Source organism: Caretta caretta, chromosome 4 (assembly GCF_965140235.1).
Source record: "Caretta caretta isolate rCarCar2 chromosome 4, rCarCar1.hap1, whole genome shotgun sequence".
Taxonomy (NCBI): domain Eukaryota; kingdom Metazoa; phylum Chordata; order Testudines; family Cheloniidae; genus Caretta; species Caretta caretta.
The window spans coordinates 148468922-148489193 of NC_134209.1; the positions used below are offsets into that span (position 1 = coordinate 148468922).

At 45.1% G+C, this 20272-nt stretch overlaps 1 protein-coding gene across 3 annotated transcripts in view; it reads right to left on the reverse strand.

The window, feature by feature from the left end:
• ALMS1 (ALMS1 centrosome and basal body associated protein) overlaps nucleotides 1-20272 on the reverse strand; it is a 138945-nt gene that overhangs the window by 9248 nt on the left and 109425 nt on the right. The window contains exons 19-21 of one of the 3 annotated variants that reach the window (XM_075128150.1): nucleotides 15991-16077; nucleotides 10192-10291; nucleotides 488-992 (exon numbers count right to left, since the gene is read on the reverse strand). In XM_075128150.1, coding sequence (XP_074984251.1) covers nucleotides 948-992; nucleotides 10192-10291; nucleotides 15991-16077 — 232 coding nt within the window. In that variant the 3' untranslated portion in view covers nucleotides 488-947. Of the gene's footprint in view, nucleotides 1-487; nucleotides 993-10191; nucleotides 10292-15990; nucleotides 16078-20272 lie in introns of those variants that run through there. The other 2 variants (XM_048846406.2, XM_048846404.2) reach the window with 2 other exon arrangements.

The following is a 20272-nucleotide window of genomic DNA, read 5'->3' on the forward strand; positions in this document are numbered from 1 at the left end:
CAGCCAACTGTTATCAACATTGAACAGAGTAGCACACAGGTGACGTCTGACGACACTGGTTAACATTTATTTGTAACTGGAACCTTGACTTTTTTTGAGTTGAGGCATTTTAGGCCTTCAAGGTTTGAGTGCCAAAAAAATTAAAACTATTGTTCTCTCTGGATATAGTTTGGGAATGGGATAACACTTTGGGAATGGAAACAGTGAATTCCCAACAAAATGGAAAAACATATTTTCCATTGGCCTCTACTGGTGAGTACAACAGGATTGTACAACTGTAGAGTCATTATTAATGGAAGGAACAAATCTAAACCACTCCATAGAGTGCTAAAATTGCCCCACCTTAAAGATGAAATCAGTTACAGTCTGCAGGCTTATCCTACCCAATAGAAACCTTTCATGGCTGTTTAATTAACTCACTTTTGCGGATGCCATACATACCAAAACCCTAGAAAAAGGACTACAGTAAAGTGACAGTTACTGCAAATCAATCTGAAGCTATTTAATTTTTTCAGCAGTACAAAATAATTACAAACAGTGAGCTATGAAATAAAAATTAAAAAATCATTGTTAAAATAGTTATTAAAAATAAATATTTAAAATCTGTTGTCCACATGAGATCATTGATTCTTAAGTATTTATAAATACTACAAAACTAAATTAATCTGGGAAGGGTGTAACAACATTACTGAAACCAGTAATTTATTTTTTTTAAAATTAAAAACCTGCCATCCACATAAAATCACTGATCCTCAATTATAAATACATCCAAACTTTCAATATGTGAAGAGAATACGACATTACTGAATTGCACCAAACATACTCTGCACATTGGAATATTTACTGTGTATTCTATTCTCACGTCATAAATTAATGTACATAGGAAAGACGCATGAAAATTCACTACATGCAATACACCTTATCGAAACAGAAGATTGTTTTTCCGATCAGTTCCAAGGTACTTTTCTCCCTAAGATGTGATTGGTGATTTTCTGTGGGGAAATATGAAGATAAATGACAGATTAATTAGTATTATTTCTCTAACAATGCTACTACCTAGCATTTAACTGTTCAAAACACTGTCACCAATAAGTAAATACCGATAAATCCCTTAACATATATCTTGCACCAACTGTGCTTTCCCCCATAGAGGTATAAGGAGACAAGAATGTTGACACACTTCCCACTGGTGGAATGGCACAAACAGAGAACAAGAGAGGGAGCAAGTGCCTATTGTTATTGCACAAGCAAATGGAGGATTAATGTGCAACTATCATCTTCCAAATAATGGTTGATATTTCAATTATGAACTCACAAACTTGTTTTGACTGACATAATGAACTTATTGTGTGATGAAAGCAACAGTTGTTATTCCACTGTTTTAGTTGCCTTTGAGTAAACAAAGAAAATTAAGCAGGCGGCCTTCCAGAAGGCTAGATCAGAGACTTAGCTGTCTATCACTGAATAAGATAAAACTCCCTTACTCCTCTTGCCTAACAATGCTTTGTGGCTGCACATACACAAAGACACCAGGACCACTGGCAAAACATGTGGCTTTGGGAACAGAACTCTCTTTTTTCCATTTCTGTAATTGTATTGTCATGACAAGGTAGACAAGACAGTTAATAAATCAAGTAATTGTGTGTACGAACAGATTTTCCACTGATAATGGGGTTTTATTAAATATCTGTTCTATATTATTATTCTTTTCTGATTCAGTGACAGGCTGTCCCTTATTGTGAGGCTGTTTCGACAACTCTTACCCTTTGCCCAAGGAAGTGCACAGAATTTCTTGCCCACATTTTAGTGGAAAAACTTCTATTATTTCTGAAAGTTCAAGTCTCTCTCACTTTCCACATCTCTCTCTGGATACTAAGTCTCTTCTCTTTGAGCATCCAGTGGCCTTGTGTCTCCCAGTTTATGATCTCTGATATTAAGTGAACAAACTTCAGATATAAAAGCACCACACCTTTGTGCTGATTCAGTCAGCAGGTTGTGGTATCTCTGAAGCACGGAGAAATCTTACTCTGCTTTGTAAAGTGCAGTGTAAACACACAGGATTATCTATATAATCTACTAATAGAGAGAACTGATATGCTCATTAGCAGATCTGATCTATTGCACGACAGAGGAAGCAGATGCACACAAACAAATGATCCAATTTATTAAAGTATAATAATTATACTGTATATTCATTACAGTATAATGGAAAACTTTGTAAGCAACAGAACAATCATCATCCATCTCGGTATGGAATCTGCCCCTCAATACTGCACACATACTGCCCTATTCCATCCTGCGATCTCAAGATACTTGCACAACTACTGAAGAACAGCCCTGACTGGAACAAATTACATTTGCCATGTGCAGCTACACAGTACATGGCACTGGTGCCAGTGGTTATGCCTTGCTGTTTTCTAACTGGCAGTTTTGTAGAAACGTTGACTACTCTGGACTCAGAAAGTTGCTCCAGACTGAACTGAACTCTGGTCCCAAAGATGGAAGATAAGAACTTTAACAACCTCTCCCTTAACAATTAAAAAAACTTTTTAAAAGTCGCTGGTGGGAGGCAACAAGAAGGTCAAAAATCAGATGAACAGATTCACTAAAGCAGCAAGTGGGAATCACAGCTCTGAGAAGACTATTATATGCCTATATGCCTCTGGAAACAACATTCTTCCTTTCCAGCTGGTGTAATGACACCTACTGGCCAATATCTTACTTACAGCCTCCCTCCCGCACCACCTCCTCACCCTTAGCCCTGGTCTACACTAGGACTTTAGATCGAATTTAGCAGCGTTAAATCGATTTAAACCTGCACCCGTCCACACAATGAAGCCCTTTATTTCGACTTAAAGGGCTCTTAAAATCGATTTCCTTACTCCACCCCTGACAAGTGGATTAGCGCTTAAATCGACGTTGCCGGCTCGAATTTGGGGTACTGTGGACACAATTCGATGGTATTGGCCTCCGGGAGCTATCCCAGAGTGCTCCATTCTGACCGCTCTGGACAGCGCTCTCAACTCAGATGCACTGGCCAGGTAGACAGGAAAAGAACCGCGAACTTTTGAATCTCATTTCCTGTTTGGCCAGCGTGGCAAGCTGCAGGTGACCATGCAGAGCTCATCAGCAGAGGTGACCATGATGGAGTCCCAGAATCGCAAAAGAGCTCCAGCATGGACTGAACGGGAGGTACGGGATCTGATCGCTGTTTGGGGAGAGGAATCCGTGCTATCAGAACTCCGTTCCAGTTTTCGAAATGCCAAAACCTTTCTGAAAATCTCCCAGGGCATGAAGGACAGAGGCCATAACAGGGACCCGAAGCAGTGCCGCGTGAAACTGAAGGAGCTGAGGCAAGCCTACCAGAAAACCAGAGAGGCGAACGGCCGCTCTGGGTCAGAGCCCCAAACATGCCGCTTCTATGATGAGCTGCATGCCATTTTAGGGGGTTCAGCCACCACTACCCCAGCCGTGTTGTTTGACTCCTTCAATGGAGATGGAGGCAATACAGAAGTAGGTTTTGGGGACGAAGAAGATGATGAGGAGGAGGTTGTAGATAGCTCACAGCAAGCAAGCGGAGAAACCGGTTTTCCCGACAGCCAGGAACTGTTTCTCACCCTAGACCTGGAGCCAGTACCCCCCGAACCCACCCAAGGCTGCCTCCTGGACTCAGCAGGCGGAGAAGGGACCTCTGGTGAGTGTACCTTTTAAAATGCTATACATGGTTTAAAAGCAAGCATGTGAAAGGATTACTTTGCCCTGGCATTTGCGGTTCTGCCTTTGCAAAAGGTTTCTGGGGAGGGCAGCCTTATTTCGTCCTTCATGGTAGGACACTTTACCACTCCAGGCCAGCAACACGTACTGGGGAATCACTGTAGAACAAAGCATTGCAGTGTATGTTTGCTGGCATTCAACCAAAATCCGTTCACGCGGTGGGAGGAGGCAAAATGCGACCTTGTAACGAAAGCACATGTGCTATGTATGTAATGTTAACTTTCAAGGTTTACCCTGAAAGAGTGTAGCCACTGTTTTATAAAATGTGTCTTTTTAAATACCGCTGTCCCTTTTTTTTTCTCCACCAGCTGCATGTGTTTCAATGATCACAGGATCTTCTCCTTCCCAGAGGCTAGTGAAGCTTAGAAAGAAAAAAAAACGCACTCGCGATGAAATGTTCTCCGAGCTCATGCTGTCCTCCCACACTGACAGAGCACAGACGAATGCGTGGAGGCAAATAATGTCAGAGTGCAGGAAAGCACAAAATGACCGGGAGGAGAGGTGGAGGGCTGAAGAGAGTAAGTGGCGGGCTGAAGAGAGTAAGTGGAGGGCTGAAGACAGGGCTGAAGCTCAAAGGTGGCGGCAGCGTGATGAGAGGAGGCAGGATTCAATGCTGAGGCTGCTGCAGGACCAAACCAGTATGCTCCAGTGTATGGTTGAGCTGCAGCAAAGGCAGCTGGAGCACAGACTGCCACTGCAGCCCCTCTGTAACCAACCGCCCTCCTCCCCAAGTTCCATAGCCTCCTCACCCAGACGCCCAAGAACACGGTGGGGAGGCCTCCGGCCAACCAGCCACTCCCCCACAGAGGATTGCCCAAAAAAAAGAAGGCTGTCATTCAATAAATTTTAAAGTTGTAAACTTTTAAAGTGCTGTGCTTAAAGTGCTGTGTGGCATTTTCCTTCCCTCCTCCACCACCCCTCCTGGGATACCTTGCTAGTCATCCCCCTATTTGTGTGATGAATGAATAACGAATGCATGACTGTGAAGCAGCAATGACTTTATTGGCTCTGCAAGCAATGATTAAAGGGAGGAGGGGAGGGTGGTTAGCTTACAGGGAAGTAGAGTGAACCAAGGGGCGGGGGGGTTCATCAAGGAGAAACAAACAGAACTTTTACACCGTAGCCTGGCCAGTCATGAAACTGTTTTTCAAAGCTTCTCTGATGCGTACCGCGCCCTCCTGTGCTCTTCTAACCGCCCTGGTGTCTGGCTGCGCGTAACCAGCAGCCAGGCGATTTGCCTCAACCTCCCACCCCGCCATAAACGTCTCCCCCTTACTCTCACAGATATTGTGGAGCACACAGCAAGCAGTAATAACAGTGGGAATATTGGTTTCGCTGAGGTCTAAGCGAGTCAATAAACTGCGCCAGCGCGCCTTTAAACGTCCAAATGCACATTCTACCACCATTCTGCACTTGCTCAGCCTGTAGTTGAACAGCTCCTGACCACTGTCCAGGCTGCCTGTGTACGGCTTCATGAGCCATGGCATTAAGGGGTAGGCTGGGTCCCCAAGGATACATATAGGCATTTCAACATCCCCAACAGTTATTTTCTGGTCTGGGAATAAAGTCCCTTCCTGCAGCTTTTGAAACAGACCAGAGTTCCTGAAGATGCGAGCATCATGCACCTTTCCCGGCCATCCCACGTTGATGTTGGTGAAACGTCCCTTGTGATCCACCAGAGCTTGCAGCACTATTGAAAAGTACCCCTTGCGGTTTATGTACTCGGCGGCTTGGTGCTCCGGTGCCAAGATAGGGATATGGGTTCCGTCTATGGCCCCACCACAGTTAGGGAATCCCATTGCAGCAAAGCCATCCACTATGACCTGCACATTTCCCAGGGTCACTACCCTTGATATCAGCAGATCTTTGATTGCGTGGGCTACTTGCATCACAGCAGCCCCCACAGTAGATTTGCCCACTCCAAATTGATTCCCAACTGACCGGTAGCTGTCTGGCGTTGCAAGCTTCCACAGGGCTATCGCCACTCGCTTCTCAACTGTGAGGGCTGCTCTCATCTTGGTATTCATGCGCTTCAGGACAGGGGAAAGCAAGTCACAAAGTTCCATGAAAGTGCCCTTACGCATGCGAAAGTTTCGCAGCCACTGGGAATCGTCCCAGACCTGCAACACTATGCGGTCCCACCAGTCTGTGCTTGTTTCCCGAGCCCAGAATCGGCGTTCCACAGCATGAACCTGCCCCATTAGCACCATGATGCATGCATTGTCAGGGCCCATGCTTTCAGAGAAATCTGTGTCCATGTCCTGATCACTCACGGGACCGCGCTGACGTCGCCTCCTCGCCCGGTATCGCGTTGCCATGTTCTGGTGCTGCATATACTGCTGAATAATGCGTGTGGTGGTTAATGTGCTCCTAATTGCCAAAGTGAGCTGAGCGGGCTCCATGCTTGCCGTGGTATGGCGTCCGCACAGAAAAAAGGCGCGGAACGATTGTCTGCCGTTGCTCTGACGGAGGGAGGGGCGACTGACGACACGGCTTACAGGGTTGGCTTCAGGGAGCTAAAATCAACAAAGGGGGTGCCTGTACATCAAGGAGTATTTCAGGCAGGACTGCACGGAGGGTTCCAATAAGAAATGGTGCACCTAAGTTATCGTTGTTATTGGAACAAGGAGGTTAGCCTGGCCTCTGATTGATACATGGCTAGATTTACCTCGCTGCACCTTCTCTGTGAGTGACTGCAGTGTGACCTAGAGGAATGAGTCCCCTAGACAGGGGAGGAGGCAAATGAGTACAAAACAAATCTGGTCTATTTCTTGTTTTGACCCACTCCATCTATCTTTTACATCTTTGGCTGGCAGCAGACGGTGCAGAAGGACTGCATGCCATCCACATCTCATGGCTGCTTGGCAGAAGATGGTACAGTACGCCTGCTAGCCATCCCCATCTCTTGCCTGCCTGGCAGAAGATGGTGCAATACGACTGCTAGCAATCCTCATCTCTTGCCTGCCTGGCAGAAGATGGTACAGTACGACTGCTAGCAGTCCGTATCGCCTGCCTGCTCACCATAAGACGGTTCAATAGGACTGACTGCAGGACTAAAGAGAATGACCTGGTCAAGTCACTCCAAATTTAGTCCCTGCGCCCATGTCTGCCCAGGCGCTCCCAGCCGACGCGGCCAGGAGCACCTCGGACACGATGAGGACGACTACCAGTCGTATTGCACCGTCTGCTGCCAGAAGGCAAGGGGTTGCTGCTACTGTGCAGCAAAGCCGTACCGCGTCTGCCAGCACCCAGGAGACATAGGGTGACGGTTACCTGAGCGGGCTCCATGCTTACTGTGGTATGGCGTCTGCACAGGTAACTCAGGAAAAAAGGCGCGAAATGATTGTCTGCCCTTGCTTTCACGGAGGGAGGGAGGGAACGGGGGCCTGACGACACGTACCCAGAACCACCCGCGACAATGTTTTAGCCCCATCAGAGCGCTCCATTGTGACTGCTCTGGACAGCACTCTCAGATGCCCGATTGTTTGCCATTGCTCTGACGCTGGGAGGGGCGCTTACAGGGTTGGCTTCAGGGAGCTAAAATCAACAAAGGGGGTGGCTTTACATCAAGGAGTATTTCAGGCAGGACTTCACGGAGGGTTCCAATAAGAAATGGTGCACCTAAGTTATTGTCCTTATTGGAGCAAGAAGGTTAGCCTGGCCTCTGATTGATACATGGCTAGATTTACCTCGCTGCACCTTGACTGCAGTGTGATCTAGAAGAATGAGTCCCCTAGACAGGGGAGGGGGGGGAAGCAAATGAGTACAAAACAAATCTGGTCTATTTCTTGTTTTGACCCACTCCATCTATCTTTTACATCTTTGGCTGGCAGCAGACGGACTGCATGCCATCCACATCTCATGACTGCTCGGCAGAAGATGGTACAGCACGACTGCTAGCAGTCCGTATCGCCTGCCCGCTCACCATAAGACGGTTCAATAGGACTGACTGCAGGACTAAAGAGAATGACCTGGTCAAGTCACTCCAAATTTAGTCCCTGTGCCCATGTCTGCCCAGGCGCTCCTGATCGACCTCACAGAGGCGACCAGGAGCACCTCAGACATGACGATGACGGCTACCAGTCGTACTGTACCGTCTGCTGCCACAAGGCAAGGGGTTGCTGCTACTGTGTAGCAATGCCGTACCGCGTCTGCCAGCACCCAGGAGACATAGGGTGACGGTTACCTGAGCGGGCTCCATGCTTGCCATGGTATGGCGTCTGCACAGGTAACTCAGGAAAAAAGGCGCGAAATGATTGTCTGCCCTTGCTTTCACGGGGGGAGGGAGGGAACGGGAGGCTGACGATATGTACCCAGAACCACCCGCGACAATGTTTTAGCCCCATCAGGCATTGGGATCTCAACCCAGAATTCCAATGGGCAGCGGAGACTGCGGGAACTGTGGGATAGCTACCCACAGTGCAACGCTCCGGAAGTCGACGCTTGCCTCGGTACTGTGGAAGCGCTCCGCCGAGTTAATGCACTTAATGCACTTAGAGCATTTACTGTGGGGACACACACACTCGAATTTATAAAACCGATTTCTAAAAAACCGACTTCTATAAATTCGACCTTATTCTGTAGTGTAGACATACCCTTAAAGTGACATCTAATCTCAAAAACTGGCTCACTGTTTCTGATTTTTAATGCATGCATGGACGCTCAGATCTTTAAAAGGGAAAATATGTAATCAAATTAATTTGTCCAACACCTGTGGGATTTTCTTCCTATGCTACCCAGCTCTGAGTCACCAACAGAGCAACATCCATCCTGTGCCCTGAATGAGACAGGAGGCCCGTGGGAAAAAAAACAGTAAGTGATCATGTAATTAAAGACTGTATCATAACTCATACACACAAGAGGGTCCAATTAAGGTTACACAGTCAACCTAGAATTCCGCCCCAGTTCCAGTCTCCTTGCCCAGCTCCTCCCAGTCTCACCTAACCCAACTCCCATTTTCTCTTCCTCCCTGTGTCAGCCTCCAGTTCTAGTTTCCCTCTACACACACAATGCTCCTTGTTCCAACCTACTGACCCAGCAGGTCTGGCACGTGTCCTGTCTGCATTCAAATCTTTCTAGTCATATTTATTTATTTGGGACCATTTTTCCTCCCTTTTCAACAGATTTTCTTTTTCATTTTTATGTATCGAGTGTGCACATTGGGTAGAGGTTACTCTGTTGAAGTGTGGCTAAGTTGGGTCACTGCAGCTTGGTTTAAGTGTTGTATATATATATTCTGTTCAGCATCCACACACAGAGATGCATACTGTAGAAAATATATAAATATAATAGAATCATAGAAATGTAGGGCTAGGAAGGGACTTTGAGAAGCCATCTAATCCATCCCCCTGATGCTGAGGCAGGACCAAGTAAACCTAGATCATCCCTGACAGATGTTTAACTCGTCCTTAAAAACCTACAATGACAGGGATTCCCCAACCTCCCTTGGTAACCTATCCCAGTATTTAACGATCCTTATGAAGTTTTTCTTAATATCTGACCTAAATCTTCCCTGCTGCAAACTAAGCTGATTACATGGAGAACGACTGATCACCACCTTCTTTATAACTGTCCTTAACATATTTGAAGACTTATCAGGTCCCCCTCCTCAATCTTCTCTAGACTAAATATGCTCTATTTTTTAAAAAAATCCTTCCTCTTATGTCAGGTTTTCTAAACCTTCTATCATTTTTGTTGCTTTCCTCTGAACTCTCTCCAGTTTATCCACATCTTTCCTAAAATGTGGTTCCCAGAACTAGAACAGTACTCCAGTGCTGAGTAGAGCAAAACAATTACTTACCTCCTGTGTCTTACATACAACATCCTGTTAATATCCCCGTCTTTTTTGCAACTGCATCACATTGTTGACTCATATTCAATTTGTGATCTACTGTAACCCCCAGATCCTTTTCTGCAGTACTACTGTCTAGTCAGTTATTCCTCAAGTTGTAGCTGGACATTTTATTTTTTCCTTTCTCAGTGTAGTACTTTGCACTTGTCTTTACTGGATTTTATCTTGTTGTTTGCAGACTAATTCTCCTATTTGTCAAGGTCATTTTGAATTCAAATCCTGTCCTCCAAAGTGCTTGCAACCCCTCCCAGCTTGGTGTCATCTGCAGATTTTATAAGCATACTCTCCACTCCATTATCTAAGACATTAATGAAAATATTGAACAGTACAGAATCATGCAGGACCCCACTAGATATAACGTTCCAGTTTGACCACGAATCATTGATAATTACTCTGAAAAATAGTTTTTCAACCAGTTTTGCATTCACTTTATAGTGATTTAATCTAGAGTAAATTAATTTGACCCAAAGTAAGAGATCTTGAATATCCTAGTCTAACTTGTTTGCCTGGAATTCTCTTTTCCTTGATGACCTGTAGAAGGCCGGCTTGTGAGACAGAACACCTACCGTTTTGTAAAGTTGTGCTTTCAGTCGGTATGAAGTATATTCAGATTTTCTTTTCTCTTCCTCTCGCCTCTTCTGCACCTCAGGCAGCTGTTCATAGATTCTTAGTGTAAATACAAAATAAAGACAAAAAAAGTTACTTGGGAATAAAGGACCTTGGAGATAAAAAGCAGGATGCTTTTTTCACTAACGTTCTCTCAAAGGCTTCTGGCCAAATATAGCAGAGAAAGATTATCTTTTGGGGTAGCTAGTGTCATGGAGGCCAAACGTGGAATACACGATCACAGCCAGCCATGGTACTGGAAGTTTCCACATCCCACAATGCCATTCATTGAAGTATCACCCCCTAAAAGAGTATTTTTGGGAGTAATGTCAATGATACGGCAGCACTCTCCAAAAAGTGCAAATTTCAGGATCACCAGCAGAGAATGGTGCCACCAGTGGATAGGCACGTTGGGTTCCAAATACCAAGTTTATCTGTAAATGGTAGATATTTTTGTGGCAAGAAAGCACTTGAAATGGATCAAATTTGGCAGAATCATCTGTGATATCCAAAGATCTAGGGCCAGATTTTGCCCTCTCCTCCTCTTGAGCCTCCCCCAGGCAGGAGCCAGAAATAATGGGAAGCCTTGAACTCAGGAAGCATAAGGACTAGGATCTCTGCAAGGCCAGTGCTGCTGTTGCCAGTTCTGTACAGTGATCAGGATCTTAGTCTCCCTTCTACACACTGGCTAGGCACAGAAGGCAACAGACTCTGTACCCTCTTCCTAGGGTTGGCACAGGAGCTGTGCTCAGCCCACACTCCCCAAAGCTCTGAGTCTTGTGTCTGCTTTAAGACTGGAAACTGCTAATTTCATGAAAATGGCTGCCAAGTTCACGTAGGACTGAATGCCTCCAATAATAAAAAAAATAATTGGAGCAGAGACACTACCATATTCTGAATGGTCAGCCTGGTATAATACTTAAACAGGAGAAACTGTACCTTGCTTCTTTTCTCACAGATTCGAGATCGAGTGACTACAGTAGAAATTTTCTACACACACCATGTTGTACCTAAAATATATTCTTTTAAGAGATTGATTGCTTTGCTCTTTTATGCAATAGATTTCATCAGATCACGGTCTACAATGCCAGAGGGAACTGGAAGCAGATTTTCTCTTAAACACATTTATTCCTTCAACTGGTAATCATTTGAAATGGCTTCAGTTTATTCTGTTTTGAGGATGAGGGATACACAGTGTGACGTGGCAAGGCCAGATGGCTATGGAAAAGTAGTGGGAGATAGATATATTAGCTCCAGGCTAAACAAATCCCTGGTACCAGGATAAGTGAAATGGCAGCTGCTCCAGGTCAGGTAAGACACCTGGGACCAATTAAGAACTTTCCAGAAGGCAGGGAGAAGGCTAGGTTGATTGGGACACCTGAAGCCAATCAGGGGCTGCCTGAAACTAGTTAAAAGCCTCCCAGTTAGTCAGGTGGGGTGCACGTCAGGAGCTGTGGGAGGAAGTTGCACTGTTGGAGAGGCTGAGTAGTACACACCGTATCAGGCACAAGGAAGGAGGCCCTGAGGTAAGGATGAAGTGGAGCTTGAGGAAGTGAGGGCTGCTGTGGGGGAAGTAGCCCAGGGAATTGTACATGTCATGTTTCTAAAAGGTCAGCTACCATAGCTGATACTATTATGGTCCCTGGGCTGGAGCCCGGAGTAGAGGGTGGGCCCAGGCTCCCCCCTGACCTTTGCCCCCTGATTAATCACTGAGACTGGGAGAAAACAGAGACTGTGCAAGGAAAGATAACTTCTCCTCACCTCCCTCGCTGGCTTATGATGAAAATGGCTCAGTAGACTGAAAAGGAGTACTTGTGGCACCTTAGAGACTAACCAATTTATTTGAGCATGAGCTTTCGTGAGCTACAGCTCACTTCATCAGATGTATACCGTGGAAACTGCAGCAGACTTTATATACACACAGAGAATATGAAACAATACCTCCTCCCACCCCACTGTCCTGCTGGTAATAGCTTATCTAAAGTGATCAACAGGTGGGCCATTTCCAGCACAAATCCAGGTTTTCTCACCCTCCACCCCCCCACACAAATTCACTCTCCTGCTGGTGCTAGCCCATCCAAAGTGACAACTCTTTACATAATCAAGTCGGGCTATTTCCTGCATAGATCCAGGTTTTCTCACATCCCCCCCACCCCCATACACACACAAACTCACTCTCCTGCTGGTAATAGCTCATCTAAACTGACCACTCTCCAAGTTTAAATCCAAGTTAAACCAGAACATCTGGGGGGGGGGGTGGTAGGAAAAAACAAGAGGAAACAGGCTACCTTGCATAATGACTTAGCCACTCCCAGTCTCTATTTAAGCCTAAATTAATAGTATCCAATTTGCAAATGAATTCCAATTCAGCAGTTTCTCGCTGGAGTCTGGATTTGAAGTTTTTTTGTTTTAAGATAGCGACCTTCATGTCTGTGATTGCGTGACCAGAGAGATTGAAGTGTTCTCCGACTGGTTTATGAATGTTATAATTCTTGACATCTGATTTGTGTCCATTTATTCTTTTACGTAGAGACTGTCCAGTTTGACCAATGTACATGGCAGAGGGGCATTGCTGGCACATGATGGCATATATCACATTGGTGGATGTGCAGGTGAACGAGCCTCTGATAGTGTGGCTGATGTTATTAGGCCCTGTGATGGTGTCCCCTGAATAGATATGTGGGCACAATTGGCAACGGGCTTTGTTGCAAGGATAAGTTCCTGGGTTAGTGGTTCTGTTGTGTGGTATGTGGTTGTTGGTGAGTATTTGCTTCAGGTTGCGGGGCTGTCTGTAGGCAAGGACTGGCCTGTCTCCCAAGACTTGTGAGAGTGTTGGGTCATCCTTTAGGATAGGTTGTAGATCCTTAATAATGCGTTGGAGGGGTTTTAGTTGGGGGCTGAAGGTGACCGCTAGTGGCGTTCTGTTATTTTCTTTGTTAGGCCTGTCCTGTAGTAGGTAACTTCTGGGAACTCTTCTGGCTCTATCAATCTGTTTCTTTACTTCTGCAGGTGGGTATTGTAGTTGTAAGAAAGCTTGACAGAGATCTTGTAGGTGTTTGTCTCTGTCTGAGGGGTTGGAGCAAATGCGGTTGTATCGCAGAGCTTGGCTGTAGACGATGGATCGTGTGGTGTGGTCAGGGTGAAAGCTGGAGGCATGCAGGTAGGAATAGCGGTCAGTAGGTTTCCGGTATAGGGTGGTGTTTATGTGGCCATTGTTTATTAGCACTGTAGTGTCCAGGAAGTGGATCTCTTGTGTGGACTGGACCAGGCTGAGGTTGGTGGTGGGATGGAAATTGTTGAAATCATGGTGGAATTCCTCAAGGGCTTCTTTTCCATGGGTCCAGATGATGAAGATGTCATCAATATAGCGCAAGTAGAGTAGGGGCTTTAGGGGATGAGAGCTGAGGAAGCGTTGTTCTAAATCAGCCATAAAAATGTTGGCATACTGTGGGGCCATGCGGGTACCCATAGCAGTGCCGCTGATCTGAAGGTATACATTGTCCCCAAATGTGAAATAGTTATGGGTAAGGACAAAGTCACAAAGTTCAGCCACCAGGTTAGCCGTGACATTATCGGGGATAGTGTTCTTGACGGCTTGTAGTCCATCTTTGTGTGGAATGTTGGTGTAGAGGGCTTCTACATCCATAGTAGCCAGGATGGTGTTATCAGGAAGATCACCGATGGATTGAAGTTTCCTCAGGAAGTCAGTGGTGTCTCGAAGGTAGCTGGGAGTGCTGGTAGCGTAGGGCCTGAGGAGGGAGTCTACATAGCCAGACAATCCTGCTGTCAGGGTGCCAATGCCTGAGATGATGGGGCGCCCAGGATTTCCAGGTTTATGGATCTTGGGTAGTAGATAGAATATCCCAGGTCGGGGTTCCAGGGGTGTGTCTGTGCGGATTTGATCTTGTGCTTTTTCAGGAAGTTTCTTGAGCAAATGCTGTAGTTGCTTTTGGTAACTCTCAGTGGGATCATAGGGTAATGGCTTGTAGAAACTCGTGTTGGAGAGCTGCCGAGCAGCCTCTTGTTCATATTCCGACCTATTCATGATGACAACAGCACCTCCTTTGTCAGCCTTTTTGATTATGATGTCAGAGTTGTTTCTGAGGCTGTGGATGGCATTGCGTTCCGCATGGCTGAGGTTATGGGGCAAGTGATGCTGCTTTTCCACAATTTCAGCCCGTGCACGTCGGCGGAAGCACTCTATGTAGAAGTCCAGTCTGCTGTTTCGACCTTCAGGAGTCCATCTAGAATCCCTCTTTCTGTAGTGTTGGCAGGGAGACCTCTGTGGATTAGTATGTTGTTCAGAGGTATTTTGGAAATATTCCTTGAGACGGAGACGTCGAAAATAGGATTCTAGGTCACCAAAGAACTGTATCATGTTCGTGGGGGTGGAGGGGCAGAAGGAGAGGCCCCGAGATAGAACAGCTGCTTCTGCTGGGCTGAGAGTATAGTTGGATAGGTTAACAATATTGCTAGGTGGGGTGAGGGAACCATTGCTGTGGCCCCTTGTAGCATGTAGTAGTTTAGAAAGTTTAGTGTCCTTTTTCTTTTGTAGAGAAGCAAAGTGTGCGTTGTAAATGGCTTGTCTAGTTTTAGTAAAATCCAGCCACGAGGAAGTTTGTGTGGAAGGTTGGTTCTTTATGAGAGTATCCATTTTTGAGAGCTCATTCTTAATCTTTCCCTGTTTGCTGTAGAGGATCTTGATCAGGTGATTCCGCAGTTTCTTTGAGAGCGTGAGGCACAAGCTGTCAGCATAGTCTGTGTGGTATGTAGATTGTAATGGATTTTTTACCTTCAGTCCTTTTGGTACGATGTCCATCTGTTTGCATTTGGAAAGGAAGATGATGTCTGTCTGTATCTGTACAAGTTTTTTCATGCAGTTGATAGATTTCCACTCCATACGGCTAAATGCAGTGCCTTGCATAATGACAGGTTTCAGAGGAACAGCCATGTTAGTCTGTATTCGCAAAAAGAAAAGGAGTACTTGTGGCACCTTAGAGACTAACCAATTTATTTGAGCATGAGCTTTCGTGAGCTACAGCTGTAGACTGTGACCCTAGTCTCTAGAGAGAGAAGGGTTATGTGGAGGGTCACAGTGAGCCTCTGAGGCTAGCAAAATCCGCCAGGAAACACGGGACCCACAGAGGCAAGGACAGAGCTTTGTCACAATAGGATCAAATGTAGCTGAGAGTAAGTGGGTGCATCTCCCATGGAAGTCTCTGTGCTAATTTCAGCAAGGACATAAGATGGTCAAAAAACAGGGGCAAGTGGCAAAGTTGTGTAACTTGCACCAATTTGACATTTAGCAGGCCTGTAAAATACATCACAGGGTATGGAAGTGAGGGAAGTTAGCAGGAAAAGAAATGGGAGGGTACTAGATAAAGCAGACTCTCCCTACTTTAAATTACCCTTCCACCATCCCCAACGGTCCCAGGGAATGAATTTGACCAATGCTGTACCTGATTCCTATGCAATATCCTAAAGCTCAGACTACGATTAAACCACACACATTTGTAGAGAGTCCAGACTACCATGTACAAACATGTCAGTTAACATGTTGAATTAGTAATCAGTTAACCTGAGTTAAACTCTAGAGTAGATATACCCGATGAAGCTGATTCTTGTGGGAGTAGGCATATACAAATTAAAATAGGGTACTTAAAGAAAGAACTCCATTATAAAAATAAGAACACGGCCACTACAGTATTAACAGTTCCCTTAATGTAGAGCTCTTTGCTACTACCTTCTCACAGACATACCTTCTCTTTTGTCCCTGTTTTCCTACTCTGTTTGTGGCTGCTCCCAGACGCCCAACATTTCTAAAAACTTCACTAGCAGCATTACCTCTATAGAGAAGACAAAATGAGTAACATTTGGATTCTTAATTTTACTTCTACTAAGACTTAAACTGAAGGAGTTAGGCAGTACTTGGATTAATACACTGGTCTTTCACCTCTGAAGTCACAAGTATAGAATTGCATCCATTCAAAAGTGAAAAGGCTACTGGTGGTTTCATTCTCTGGGTGGATGCTTTATCCACTTCATCAGGAAGGGTGGCCTGAAGTGGTTAGGGCATTAGCCTACTACTTGGGGAGATCTGGGTTTGATTCTCTACTCTGACACCAACTTCCTGTGTGACCTTGGGCAAGTCAGTTAGCTTCTCTGTGTCTCAGTTCATCATCTAGAAAATGGGATAATAGCACCAACCTACTTCACAGGGCTGTTGTGAGGATAAATACATTAAAGACATTAAATATTGTGACGTGCTTTGAGAATTACCAATCAAAAGTGGTGTACAACAGAAAGGTACTATCATCATGGATGGGATTTTCAAAAGCTTTCAGCACAGGCCAAACCCTGCTTCCACTGAAGTCAAAGGTAAGACTTCCATACGATTTCAGAGGAAGTAGAATGAGGCTGATGCTGAACACTTTTGAAAATCCCACCCCATAAAACCACGGCCCAATCTGGTTTATAACAGCACAACTAGCTGCCTTTGCTGATGAGGGGTCCAAAACTGTAGAGGACTGTGTTGCAGGTCAGAGCTGAGGTGCAATGGCTCAGCCGCATGAAGAGATTACAGAGCACTTGCCAGCAAAACTGCCTTACCTCTGGCCAATGTGCTCAGTTCCCCACTACACACTGAAACATTCACCCAGAGACAAAACTGCCATGTATTTTCAGGAAGAGCAGAAGCATTTGCCTACTAAGACCTACTGCCTAGATTTCGTATTCATCTTACTATTCTGTAACAACATGTATTCCATCTGAGGCAGCTTTTCTATGTAAAACAATCAGTTCAAGGCATGAGAGTTATCACCATCCATGATCCCCTATTAGACATTAGCACATACTCCATTTTGAAGTTTCTACCTCAGGCCATACAAGTTCTCCACTGGAAAGGGGATCAAAGCCTCTTCAGACCTACAAATGATCTACTGGATGGGGGTGGGAAGGTCTACCAGGAGTCCCTCAGACTACCATCCCACTTACTCTCCAAGGCTCCTTCCAGGATGGTTGGAGGTGCCTCATTAACTAGAAAGTAATCTGCTGTTCAGGTATTAGGCCATTGGCTCACCCATTCATGGATACATTTAACTTACTTAGGGAATACACGACTGTAGCTAAATTCAGCACCCTGTTCCATAGATGATTTATAATTCTAACAAGGTGTAAGGAGAAATAGAATAGTCACCTCATGGGAATGACCCACAAAAAACTGTGCTCATTAAATGGGCAGATTTTAAAAGGCCAGTGAAAGTGATAAATTACTTTCCAACTTCAACTGAGAGAAAAGTTAAAAGTGCAGCATGAACAAGTAAATGGCAATAAAAATATCACAACTGGATCCAGTTTGGGTGAATCAGCAGACATGCTATGAATTCAGATATATATGAACTCTGAGTTCATGAAGATGCTGCAGTTAATGGCACATATCAAGGAGTACTACTGACCTGTGATTAGAGTTTTCCCCAAAGTAACGAGTATTTTAAGATTTTGGCATCTGCATTCCCGGGGCAAGTGGCAACTTTCAAAGTTACTATAAACTTTCAATGTATGGCCTTTAAAACAATTTTTGAAATGCCAAACAGCACTGAAATCAAATTTATCATCTTGCTCACTCTCCTCCAGCCTTTATATTAAATCACAGGGTTTATTTTGTATATTACCTAATCTTTCTGGCATATATTTGCCCTATATATAGTCTTACACTCTAAAGTCCCACTTCAGCAAAGTAATTAGCCATATGTTTAAGTCCCATTGACTCCAATATCCCTGTGGCTGCTGTTTTGATTCTTTAAGTATCTTATGCTTCTGTAGCACTTTTCAAGTCAAAAGACTTTAAATATTTTACAGACTATCATGTAGATATAATACCCCTCCCTTCCTTTCTCACCTCTTTCCTCCTACACCATTTCAAGACCCAACTGAAAGTTATCACATTTTTCATATCTACCTTTCACTTATTGTCCCTATCTCACCATTTATTTGTGTATTCTTAATTCACTATCCAAATATTATGCACTCCCCCGCAATATCTACCCAATTTCATATCCTATATATAAATACTTGTCCCAAATGATCATGTAGCGGTATGTGCTGTTAGACATCTGCTACATTCCACACCCGTAAAAGTTTTAGATGAGGAAGTTACTCACCTTGTGCAGTAACGATGGTTCTTCGAGATGTGTCCCCCTATGGGTGCTCCACTTTAGGTGTCTGTGTGCCCCTGCACCTCTAATCGGAGATTTTTGGTAGCAGTGTCCCGCTGAGCCCACGCATGTGCTCTCCCTCCCTCATGGTCTGCCTTGCGCGAACCCCCCTCATTTCCTTCTCTACCACAGAGCCCTATAGAGAACTCCGAAATAGAGGGGAGGAGGGCGGGTTGTGGAGCACCCACAGGGACACACATCTCGAAGAACCATAGTTACTGCAAAAGGTGAGTAACTTCCTCCTCCTCCTCTTCTTCTTCGAGTAGTGTCCTTATGGGTGCTCCACTTTAGGTGACTCTGGAGCAGTACCCACCACTGGAGGCTGGGACTTTGGAGCCGAGTCTTTTACTACAGAGAGTACTGTGGAGTCGAAGATGCTGTCAGCGGCCAAATCTTCAGTGATCGCATAATGTTCTGCAAAAGTATGGACAGAGGCCCCGAACATTGCTCTATAGACTGGGGAGATAGGGGTATCCCTATGGAATGTGATTGAGGTAGGAACTGATCTCATGGAGTGCATATGGACAGAAGCAAGTTGCACCCTTGCTAAGTGATTAATGCAACTAGAGACCCATTTGGATAGTCTTTGAGGAGAAATCACAGAGCTTTTGGATCTTTCTGTGGACGAAAGGAAGAGTTTAGGGGATTTCCTGAAGTCCTTAGTCCTGTCCAAGTAGAACGCTAATGTCCTTCTAATATCTACCATATGCACAATTGTCTCCCAGTTGTCACAATGTGGTTTTGGGAAAAAAACAGGGAGATGGAGCTGTTGATTCATATGGAAAGTGCAGAAAAAGTAGGGAGAAACTTGGGATATGGCCTTACAGTTATTATTATTATTTTTTATTTTTTTAAAGACAAAGGCCGTGAATGATGGGTGTGCCATCAGGGCTGCTATTTCTCCTATGTGCCTAGCTGAGGTGATGGCAATTAGAAATGCTGTCGTCATGGACAGCTGTAAGAGAGAACAAGTTGCTCTGGACTCGGAGGGAGGTCTAGTCCAAGCCCTGAGAACTAGATTAAAGTCCCAGGCTGGAGCGAGTGGTGTCACATGGGGGAAGAGAGTCCCAATGCCCTTAAAGAGTCTACGCATTAGTGGTTGAGCAAACTCCAAGTGGGAAGCCATTTTCACCATGAGATGTACCTTAAGGGACCTGAGTGAGTTTAAAATATAGTGCAAAATCAGAGGGAGGAAAGATGAGGTTGGGTCTGTCCGCTTCGAATGGTACCAACTTGGAGTCGTTTCCATTTTGTAGATAGGTATGTGGAGTGGTCAACTTGTGGTTGTGTTGCAACATGTGTTTCAGCTTGTCAGAGCATTCTGTTTCTTAGCCTTGGAACAAAGAAAGATCCAAGCCTGGAGGCAGAGGACCCATGGGCTGGGATGAAGGGTCAGCCCATTGTTTTGAGAGAGCAGGTGAGGAATGGGCTGACATCAGAGGAACAGGAGGGCATATTGCCATCTGCATCAGGTAAGGCAGCCAGACTTGTCTTAGTCAAGAGGGGCAATCACAATAACTCTCGCTTTGTTTCTTTGAATTTTCAACAGAATCTTGGGACAGGATAGGAAACTGGGAAAAGACATACAAGTGGGCTCTGTCCGCTGGGAAGATGAGGGCAACTGCCAGTGAATGTTTCCCCAAAGGGTGGCTACATCTTGAAGCACCTGTGAATTCAGTATACACTCATTCTCGTGAGAAAATTCCAACTGAGACTGTTGGTTATCCCGTTCTGTATCCCTTGTAGACAGACAGCTAAGATGAGCACATTGTGATGGGTGCATCAATTCCAAAGTTTGAATGCTGTCTTACAGAGGGAGGGAGATCTG